Source organism: Silene latifolia, chromosome 6 (assembly GCF_048544455.1).
Source record: "Silene latifolia isolate original U9 population chromosome 6, ASM4854445v1, whole genome shotgun sequence".
NCBI lineage: Eukaryota > Viridiplantae > Streptophyta > Magnoliopsida > Caryophyllales > Caryophyllaceae > Silene > Silene latifolia.
The window spans coordinates 8,192,047-8,203,633 of NC_133531.1; the positions used below are offsets into that span (position 1 = coordinate 8,192,047).

General features: G+C 39.8%; 1 protein-coding gene across 1 annotated transcript; it reads right to left on the minus strand.

Annotated features, from left to right (window-relative positions):
* Positions 1-328: 328 nt before the first annotated feature.
* Positions 329-4,163, minus strand: LOC141586210 (NAC domain-containing protein 43-like). Its single transcript, XM_074407369.1, has 3 exons — positions 3,676-4,163; positions 2,822-3,099; positions 329-1,113 (listed from the first exon to the last, which is right to left on the minus strand). The coding sequence occupies exons 1-3, from the start codon at positions 3,845-3,847 to the stop codon at positions 376-378; spliced, it is 1,188 nt and encodes a 395-aa protein (XP_074263470.1). The 5' UTR covers positions 3,848-4,163; the 3' UTR covers positions 329-375.
* Between the last annotated feature and the right edge of the window lie 7,424 nt (positions 4,164-11,587).

Below are 11,587 nucleotides of genomic sequence, written 5' to 3' on the forward strand. Positions count from 1 at the left end.
GTCAACCCACACACAGGTATACGTACAAGTATGTCCTATCGATTATATGTATATATATCTTACATTATACTCCGTATCATTTTGTCACGTTTTTATCGGGGGATACGTACAAGTGTATTTTAATTAACCACAAGATAATAAAAATAATAACAGTTTTTCAAACGTGTTTCTCTAGGGTACACATTAAAACCCTATATGTAGAAGATTCATAAGGTATTCCTACATTCAGGTACTTAATATGAGCCCTTAACACACGTTATAAAAACCGTAATAATAATTAACCTTATGATGACCCTTTTGACCTTAACAACTACCATGGTAACATGCATGATAAAGTAAATAGAATCATAAATTCATAATCACTCCTAACAACCGTTATATACCAACATCTGACACGTGGCATAACGGGTCAATTGGCAAGGATGATCTTGTGAAGCTCCATAGATTATAATTATCTAGGGCATTATTATTATTGTTATTAGTAGGGACATGATGGTAAATTTTGTTTCCTGATGATGATGATGATCTCAAGCATGGTAATTGTATGTTAGCATCATGACCATGGTGAAGATCGACGGCGGTGGATGATGATGATGATGTGAAGATTGATGCCATGGTGTCTATAGTAGTGTGACCATTTAGGTGAGTTGCAACAAGTCTATCAAGGGCAGCCCAACCACTACCGAGCTCGGTTTCCGACTCTTTCACGTCCAAAACGACGTCGTTTTGAAGGTGCATGGGTTGGTAGAAGCTTGGTGATAGTTGGGAGGTGCTATAGTTTGGGCTCTCAAGACTTGGGAGTTTTATGAATTTATTATCAATGTTATGAAAAGTGGACCTTGTAATAATATTATTTTTATTTTGAGGGGTCCCTAGGGTTTGAAATATTTGCTCAAGAGCCCCTTGATCATTGTCTTCAAGATCATTGTCATCACTTGGTGAATCAAGTATGGTTGAATAATGTGATTGATTATCAATTGTCATGTTTGATGTGTTGTTGTTGATGGAGGAATTATCTAGGGTTTTGATGTGGTTTTTCTTCTTGAATATTCTACAAACCACCCATCCTTCTTCTTGTGTGAATTCTCCATTACTCATACCATGGTTTGTTACCTTCATAGATAGATACATGCATAAGGTAAGTAAATATTTATTCATTTTATTAATGAGCGGAAAATAATTGAGACCAAACTTGTATAAATCTTCGTAAATAAGGAAAATTCTTAAATCACAATTCAATAATATTCGTGGAATGAAATTCTTATGTGATAGTAACAACAATTGATTTACTTAATTGTATATGTCATTTATTGTCGTTAGAAAATTGAACTTGTACTCCGTAATAACATGAATTTGAAGGGTATTTTTCAACCCTATTGTAACCATGTAACTTGCATTCGACTTTTATCATTTAACGATGATCCGGAATTTTAATTATAAAATATGACTTATTGTTGTGTGTCAAATCGATTAATATTTGATATTTTAGATTCGTTAAGTTTAAATGTCTGAAAATGACTCGTGTTAATTTTGCCTTTACGCCTTAAGTGAACTCAAAAATAATTAAATTTGCCATTTCAAAATCATAGCAAGATATATAGAAAAATATTAGGTGTTCATTATTTCCAACTTGCTTATTTTATTCTTACTTTCTAAGTCGTATTAAGGTTTAAGTGTTCAACCTTAACAAATCAGCTTCTTACTTTCAAGCTAGCCACTTTAATTATTTGATGGATTTTCTAATCATTTGGTTCTCTGAAATTAAACTAATTTCATGATGAACTTCAATTGAAAGGCAGCAAACGACAAGAGAATCCATAAAGTTCAGACCACAATCAAATCTATATCTGTAAACAACAACATACGGATTAGTACTTAATACTCAATACAACTATTTGTTTTGGTGAGTGGTGGAGCGTAAGGGGGCTAGTAGGGGCGCTTGTACTCGCTGGTGTTTGAAAATTTTAAAATTCTTGTCCCGCTGACTTCAAATCTTGACTTCACCACTGATTTTGGATGTACTAACGTACACCAAAAAAGCGACTCAATAGATTTCTTATAAAGCTATCTCATGTTAAAATAATATTTCGTATAAATTAGTGTACTTTTAAGTTAAATATGCTTATTTATTCACTATGGTATGTTCTTCTGACTTTATTTTAGTTCATTTCAATTCAACTCGGCCTCATTCAATTTAGTTCAGTTCGATTCAGCTTTTTTTAGCCAGAAAAAACATGGCCTAAATAATTAATTCTTTTGTATGTAAGAATACTATCGACCACAAAAAAAAAAGGCGACTCAATGGAGTTTTTTTAACGTGTGTCCTAAGAGTACACATTAATATGCTTATTATGGAAAGATTTATAAGATATTCTCATTAATTATGGTAACAGTAAATTTATACTTGCATTTCTGATGAGAATTTCTTATAAATCTTTTTGTATTAAGCTTATTCACACATTAAAAAAAACCGTTCTTATAAAACCGTCGCACGTTAAATATTACTTCATATAAATTAGAATATTTTTAAGTTAAATACGTTTATTTATTCACTAAGGCATGTTGTTTAATTTCTGGCTTAATTTCAGCTCATTTCAGTTCAATTCAAGCCAGTCCATTTATGTATAACACAATTCCATTTATTTTAGCTCAGTTCCATTTATCATTTGATTAGTTCAGTTCGATTCATCTCTTTTTAGCAGAAAAAACATGCCTAAACAAATTATTCTTTTGTAACTTATAAATTATCTATTATATGGATTATTATTGTACTATCTTTCCAAATATTAATCATAGGAAATAGAGTATGTACAATACTTACATAGGTGTCATTGTTAATGGTGGAGCATTCATCAAGCCGATATTCATGCATAATCCAATCAGACTTCTGACCATGGGGAGCTCTTCCTTTGTAGAAAACAAGTGTCTTCCTCATCCCAATTCTTCTACCATTGCTATGTATCACCTTATCTCGGCCGGTTGCTTTCCAAAAACCGGCCACCGTGGCTCGGTTTGTCCTTGTTCCAGTAGGGTATTTCTTGTCTTTGTGGCTAAAAAAGTACCAATCATTTTGTGGAGTTGTCCCTATTCTGCACTTTTCTGAAAATAACTCGATTTTAATCATAATCACTAGATACATACGTTTCATAGCAAATTAAAAGAAAAAAAGAATAAAGAGCTCGGAATATATTATTATGCGTGCATGACATAATTAGTAAGAAATAATCAAAGCATGCATAATGAAATTGAAATGTTCAAGTAGCTTGGAGTATATTATTTGGATATGGATCGATGTACGCTAGGCGCTTTCAGAGAATGAAGAAAATGTTGAGTGAGTAATAAGGATCCTAAGCTTGGATTTACAAGATTTTAATATAAGAATTCAAAATTCCTTATGACAGAGACTTATACAATCATAATTTAGGACCTAATAATGAAAAAAAAATCATAATTACTCATAATAATGCAAATCAAGAAAATGTTTTAACACAAAATTTAGTACAAGTAATAGTAATACTAATATATATAAAGCTAGGCAAAATTTAGTTACTTGCACCATATCACAATACATCCACAATAAAATGTGAAACACACGTGTAAACGATTCATTAGTCAATTATTATTAGACGGTTTTATCCAAAACAAGTTGATACGAGTAATAAAAAGTACACATACCTTGAATGTCCCAAGGTTCGAGCTTGTTAAGATCAACTTCAAAAATCACGTCCAGGTCAATATTCTCATTAGCAACCTTCTTTCTTAGGTAATATTGTAAAAGTTCTTCTTCTGTTGGATGAAATCGAAACCCTGGAGGTATCCTCGATTGCCCATTAACTGATATATTCATATTATTATTACTGTTACTATTACTATTATGAATTTTACGCGTTAATCAGCACTAGACAATCGTACAAAAATATGATGGACTAATTTACATATGTGGACCAACAAAATTATTAAAAAAATAATAATAGGAATCTAAGAAAAGTAATTAAGGTTTGATGATCATATTAAAAAAATGCTTAGTTATATAATTAGAGGAATTAAGAGAGAGGAAAGAAGGGGGACAAAAGTATAACAAAGAGAGAGTAAGAGAGTGATGAAATGATGAATGTCAACTTAAGTGGTAGCCCAAATGAAATGGGACATGAGAACTGGAAAGGCTCTATTATTTATATATGCGACAAGGTTGGCGATTTTGAGTTAGACTATCAACAACTTTTACGTACCATATTACCATGTACCATGAGCTTCTTACATACTTAACTTTATAATATATAGTTGTACATATGTACCAAAAATTTGGGTTTGGTCAGGTTAATTCAGGTTAGATGTTTGGGTTTGCAAGAATTTGAGTTTGGTTAGGTTATTTTGGGTTCATATCATTTTCATGCGGGTGGTTATCAAATTATTTGGAGATAACGGTCAGTATACAATAATAAACATCTGAATCGGGTTGAATAGGGTTGGGGTTCAGGTTCTCAATTCTTAGATACTCCCTCTGTCCCGGTCATTTGTTGTCATTTTCCATTTTTGGGTGTCTCAGTCATTTGTTGTCCTTTCTATTTTAAGAATGAGTTTGATGAGTAATTTGATCATTCTCATTCAATTTGTTCCACTTATCATTTAATTATTGGCCTTCTCCTCTTTTCTTGGTCTTTGTGCCAAAATAAAAGGACAACAATTGACCGGGACGGAGGGAGTACATCTGAATTTCTAGTATCAAATTACTGTACACAACTATACACTATATAATGAGGAAATTATTTTTTTTACTTTGTTCTACTTTGTTATATACATACAACAATAGTTCTCACTTTTGTTTTTAGATACGGAGTATAATAAATAAATTTAATGTGGAATATAACTAAGTTTATTGTATATACATGCGTTTAATTAATGTGAAGTATAATAAATAAATTTAATGTGGAATATAACTAAGTTTATTGTATATACGGAGTATTTATTATGCCATAGTGGCCTTATCTAAAGTATTGTAATCGAGAGATGACTTAGAATCACTTGGTGTATGTGTGCTATCATGAGGGGCGTCTAAGTTCTTGTATAGCCACAAGTGCGGAAACCAGGCCTCAGGCTGCGGTCATCGAATAATTTAACACCCCGATCCAAATTTAGAGTTGGGAGCAGTCACTCACGGTAGCTCGTCAGATTATGTACATGTCGCACAGATCAACATGAGTTTTTTCCAGCACATTTTATCTTTCACCCATGCGCATTCTAGAAACCTTCCCAGAAGGTCACCCATTCTAAGACTACTCTCAGTCAAACACGCTTAACTGTTGATATAAGTAGTATTTTCAATCCTTTTAAGCACTAGTCAGATTTTAAGTCTACCAATGGACCTCTTCAAAGAGGTACCCCACCCAAATAACATTTTCGGTTCAGTAAAGTATTACATCGGATTCACGAGCTTTATTGACGGAATTCAATACAAAATCTAAAGTATATATATTACACTGTCGCATTCATATTCGGGGTCTTATTTTTTCTTAGTACATAGACTTTCATTTGTTTTAAGACGCCCTTACCTACCATATATATAGTCTAATTTAAAACCATACATTCTTATGGACAATAAAAAGTAGGATAAGATGAGATGCAAACATTTTGAAGTCAAAATGGTTTACGACACATTCTCATTTCCTACCGTTGGGAAATGTAACATAATATGACATACAAACATGACACATTTATATGAATTTTCAAAGCAAAAATCCTAGCTTCTTAGTTAATACGACAGGATTATGACAATTTTTTGTCGTTCTAGTATATCAAATGAGACATATAACGTTAAAATTTTGAGTTTCAAAAGTCACCAAACATTTTCAAGTCGAAATGATTTAAGACATATTATCTTATCTTGTTCGTGTTATTTGCACCAAACGTGTCATCAACTTATAGAAACCCTAATTCCTTTGTGTAGGTTTACTTGTTTTATCCTCTCTTGTTATATCAACTATTGTTTACGTTATGTCGTTACCGAACACCGGCGGCTTTGTGACACGAAAATTGCTACATACCGCTCCTAAAATACATCGTTAGTTCAACTTTTCTACCGTAAGAAAAACAAAGAGGAGAAAAAAAACAAAAAATCGTTACATCACTTATGAAGACGTAAAAATAAAAAACTCTTTAGTAGCTTCAGCTATGGATAAGGATATATAATCATTGATTGTATCTCAACCTTCAGCTGAAATATTAATCCCTTCTACTACTAAGAATAAAAATTATCAATAGTTTTCCCTACAAAAGAAATCTTGCTAAATAAGGAAACAAGACTCTATTTTTATTAAATTATTCTTTTTTAATTAAGACATAATCTTTAATCATTATAATCTTTTTTTAACTAAATTGTAATATTTTAATTAAAATAAAACAAAACAAAACTGGTATAAATCTAAAATTCATTTATGAAAAACCGATAAATTGATATTATTAGTTTCATATAAAAAAACTTACCACGTACTTAATTCATATAAAAAAATTATGAACTGATATTATTAATTTCGTGACAAAAAAAACTTTAAAATTATTTGACAAAATTCATAAATTGAAATCATTAGTTTTATGACTTTACTCAATTCTTTTGATTAGTTTTCCATTTTAGTTTTTTATCCTCATATTAAAATATGAAAAATTAATAATATGACAATTTAATACATTATAAACTAAAGGATCTATAAATACCAAGCATACTAGTATATATAATAACTATTGAGTCTCGGCCACCAGAGGTCAATTTTTTGGTTGAGATAGTTTTATCAGTTATTAGGGTAAAACCTATTGGAACCTACACAGAGTAACATAAATCACGTTGTTCCGGGTGTAATTCCAGAGCAGTTATTTGTTACCACCCGTGCTTGTAGAATGACGTCTTTGGTTGAATCCTCCTCTCGGTCTCCTGAAACAATGAACAAACTGAGGGCTCGGCTTTGGACCGAGCGAACTCACTCCGACGCTCAAGTTAGTAAACTTAGAGAGATAAGTTGTTGTTACTTGGCGAAGTATATATTGTAGAGAGATAAGGAAGATATTACCAGATTATGAGGTGTTTAGGTTAAATTGTGGATCCTTTCCTCAATGAGAGTTGAGGAGTATTTATAGACTTTCACCTTTTGTCACGTAGTGGCCAAGTGGCTAGCAGGTGGAAAGACTGATCTACCCTCGGCCGAGGGACCCATGGCAGGCCGGCGGGCCCTGTTGACTCGCCACCGAGGGGTCTTGGATATGAGTTCGCGGATGTGTGCCCCGGCTGGCTAGTTGCCTGGCCGAGACCCAAGAGACAGGCCGACGGGGGTGCGTCGGTTAGCTGTCTAAGTCGTTGACTTGCTTGTGGATATCCTTGACCTTGCTCAATATGTTGACTTGGTCAGCGGGTGCAGAATATGCCCCATCAATTTGCCCCCAGCGTAGTCTATGCCGTGGTATGGGCTCCGATGTATGTTGAGCGTATATTCTGCGCAATTTTCTTTCTCGGCCTCTTCTACCTCGGCTTGGTTCTGCTTAGGCCGTACCATATCCCCCCTCCACATGGATGTGTAAAGGGCATCCGATGTGGAAAAGAGATTGACGTTGGCCGAGACCAGGGTTGAGAGTGCCGGTTGTTTTTGATTGCCCCGGCCGTGCTATCTAGCTTGGCGATCATGTGGCGTGAGTCGAGATACTTAGGAATTTGTTGAGGAAGATGAATAGGCAGAGAGATATGAAGGGGTGTGTTGAAGACGCTTGGTCACTGTTGCATTGATTGACGCTCAACTGTTGCAACGATTGACATTCCGTGGTTGCATGTCTGACACGTATCTGTTCGCTGATTGGCTGACGTTTCATGGGTTGTGCCCTGATTGGTCCTTCTTCATGGGCTTTCCCCTATAAATAGGGCAGTTAGTCCCTGAAATTGGCCACCAATTTCATTTTCTCTAAAATTTTCTTCTCTCTCAACTTTCAAGGGCTTCTTTCTCTTCTAATTTTCAGAGTCGTTACTTCGGCTAGTGCTTTTCTTCAAGGTAAACAAACAAATTTTTCTCACTCTTATTTTGTTAAGTAATTGTTGCTACCATGTCTTTTGCTGATGCCGGAACTAGTAACCGTGCGCCGGGGGGTTCCCCGTCGCGTCTTAATGAGGAGGAGATACTAGACGCCGTCCCGATAAGGTCTGGGGGCCCTAGGTCTCCTTCTCCCGAAGTCGATCCAAAAGTTTTGGAGGATTGGGAGGATGATGATGATGTTGATGATGACGACGATGATGCTGAAAGGGCTCGTCCTAATGAGGGGAGGCAGTACGTCATGGATCACGGCGAGGCCTGCATGACTGGTCTTGATCGTGCCTGGACCAATAAATTCGCCAGTTGTTCCGGTGGAAATTTTTTCGAGGGTCATTTCTCCTTCGGTGAGGGGTACAAAATTGTTATCCCTGAGAAGGGTCAGGCGGTCTGTTGCCCTCCCCCGGGTCACATCGGCGTATATATCAGGCACCTGGAGTACGGGCTCCGGTTTCCTTTGAATGAATACGTCACGGCCATCATCAAAGCTATGAACGTCGATGTGGCTCAACTGCATCCGCTGGCCATTAGGACGATAGTTGGCTTCGTGTGGCTCTGTCTCTTTAAGGGGGAGGTCCCTTCAGTTAACTTATTCCGCCGGCTTCATCATCTTCGGCCATCGACCCCCGGTAAAGTGGGGTGGTATAGCGTGCAGATGGAGCCGGGTTACGTCTCCGTTGATAAGCTTTCTTCCTGCAAGGACTGGAAGGGGCGGTGGGTGTATGTCGAAGTGCCGGATGACTATCCGCGCACGCCCGGTCCTTCCAAAGCACCAAGTTAATTTGCGGTGCGAGAGCGAGGCAGAGCGTGACAAATGGGTAACCCGGAGTAAGCTTAAGATGGACGCTTCGAAGGTCTGTCTTAATGCAGATGAGAAGCGGGCGATGCAGCTTTTTGATGCTGAGAAGGGATGGGTGCCCCCGACCCAGATTATCCTTCAGGATGAGCTGCTTTGCCGCGTCGGCCTCATACCGGCCCTCAACCAGGGTGAGTAGGGTCGGTGTGAGGCCCATCTTTGCCTGTTATGCTCCTGTTTTTAGAGCTTTGTTTTACTTCTCTTATGTAACTCTTGTTTGGTTTCTTGCAGACCGGTTTGGCCAGGATCTGTCTGAGAGGACCTTGAAGAGGTTAGGGCTTGATAAGGACGGGAAGGTCATTCAGCGGCATCCTACGGCTGACGCGCGTGATCGTAGACTGGCTCCCAATGAACTCATGGACAAGCAGCTGAAGGCACTGGATCCAGCGGTGGCTCAAGCACGGGTTCTCGGAGGCGTGCCGAAGAGAAAACCAAAGGCAGCGTCCAGGTCGGCGACGGCGTCGATCCCAACTCCCTCTTCAACCCCAATGGTCCAGAAGGAGCATGTGGAGGTCGTCGATATCACCGAGGAGGTGGTGACTGTTGCGAAGGGCCCTCCTCCTCCAAAGAAGAGAAAAGAGCCACTGCCGGCTTCTACCATTTCCGGGGAAAAGAATGATTCACCCGGTCCTCCATCTAAGAAGGTCCAGACTGGTACGGACCTAACCTGTGGTTCAGACTTAGCTGGTTCATTATGCATTCCCGATGACAGACTCTCTGATGTGTCAATGAATGTTGACATGGATGCGCTGTGTGAATTTTTTGTAGATCCGCCGTCGGCAGCCGCCGTTCTCACTGATCGGCAACTAAAGAAGCAGCCTGAGAAGGCGGGTGATAGAAATGTCACCATTGACTCCTTACTCCAGAAGGTTTCCCCCACCGAGCTTGTGGCAGAGGGGACGAGAATATACAAGAGGCTGGCGAAATGGACTCAGCTAGCCGGCTCCCACATTATGGAGCAAGAGAAGGCTATGGCCCAAGCTGGGCCATTGATCGAACGGCTTAAGCTTGATCTTTCCGCTGCAAAGGGGGAAGCCGGGAAGGCTAAGCTGGACCTCCTTGCTGCACGAAAGCGTGTGGAGGAAGCTGAGAAGCTGCTATTGGCCGAGAGGGCCAAAGTTGAGGCTGCTGATGCCACCGCTGCCAAGTTGCTGGAGGAGCGGGACAGGTATAAGGGCGGTTACGACGTCGTTGTTGCCAAGAGGGAAGAATGGAAGGAAATGTATTTGGCTCAGTCGGAGGCACATAGGGACACAAGGGATATCCTTGCCCAAAGGGAGAAAGATATTGAGATGCTTCAAACTGAGCTCATCCCTAAAATGTGCGCCCAATTCCGGGATCAGGCCGAGGAAGCGACCAGGGAGGCAATCAAGAAGCTCGTTCCTGAAGGCTCCTTCCCGTGGCAAGAACTTGAGCAGCTTCTGGATGAGATGGCTGATGCTGCGGAAAAAGCGGAGAAGGCGGAGGCGGCGAAGGCGGCTCAGATAGCTGAGGCCAAGGCGGCCTATGATGCAAAGGTGAAGGAGGCCAACGAGGAGGCTGAGAGGCTAAAGGCACATGAAAATGACGAGCTTTCCTCTGGGCCGGCCACCGAAGATGATACTGCTGCTGCCGATGGAGGGCAGCAACAAGCATAGGGAGACGGGCGGTCGTCACCAGACTCACCCGGCATCTCGGATAGCTTTAGCTGTTCGGGGGCCAACTATTGAGCCTTTCCTCCCTGCCATCTTTTGGCGCTTCCAATGTCATGTCTGTATTCTTTTGCTTTTCTTTTCCTTGTTTTTGTAAAACTTTGGTAGGTTGCGTTTTGGCTCATCCCTATGGGGACGGCCGTCGTCTGTATTCTTCTCATTTGTAACCTGTTATCATTTTGAACAAGAGTTTGCTCATTTTGCCTCTGGCTTGGCCGAGGTCTTCTCTTGTCTTCTTGCGTTATTAATTGAGCGCTTTTTTCATTTTTACTTTCGGCTTGGCCGAGGCAGCTAGAATGCGCATCTCAACTGCGTTTAACGTCTTTTTCTTGAACAGGTTAGCATGTTGGTCGCTTCCTCTTTCACTCTCGGTCTAGCCGAGGCATCGGAATTGCGCTTCCCAACCGCCGTTGTGAACACGTTGGCGTATCGACCGTTGTATCCTCTGCCAGGCCTTCGGTTGGCCGAGGCGACTAGAGGTTACGGCGCGACAGCGTATGTTAGCGTACCGACCGTTGTGTCCCCTTCCAGGCCTTCGGTGGGCCGAGGCGATTAGGGGTTACGGCGCGATAGCGTCTGTTAGCGTATCGACCGTTGTGTCCCCTGCCAGGCCTTCGGTGGACCGAGGCGACTAGGGGTTACGGCGCGATAGTGTCTGTATCTGGCAACTGTGCTGGTAGTGACTGTCGTGGCGTCTACTTCTTGGTAGTGACTATGGGGGGAAAAATGAACACTCTGATGGAAAACTTGGACGATTCTTCATTAGACATAAACATGCGTCGGGGTGCCCACAGTTGTCTTAGGCACCTCCGCCGCTATACAAAGTATTTCCTGAGGTTGTCAGTGTTCCAATGGCTCATCAAAGGCACACCCTCCATGTCTGTCAGCCGGTATGTACCCGGCCTCATTTCTTCAACGACTTTGTAGGGACCTTCCCAGTTAGCCGTCAGTTTACCATGAATGTTCCCTTTGTTGGTGGC

What these genes read in the sequence shown, in the direction of transcription:
- LOC141586210 (XM_074407369.1), bottom strand. Translation starts at nt 3,847, where the DNA reads ATGAATATATCAGTTAATGGGCAATCGAGGATACCTCCAGGGTTTCGA. An exon ending in CGAACCTTGGGACATTCAAG is followed by an intron (nt 3,100 to 3,675) that starts GTATGTGTACTT and finishes AGTTATTTTCAG; the next exon opens with AAAAGTGCAGAATAGGGACA. An exon ending in CCATTAACAATGACACCTAT is followed by an intron (nt 1,114 to 2,821) that starts GTAAGTATTGTA and finishes CTATCTATGAAG; the next exon opens with GTAACAAACCATGGTATGAG.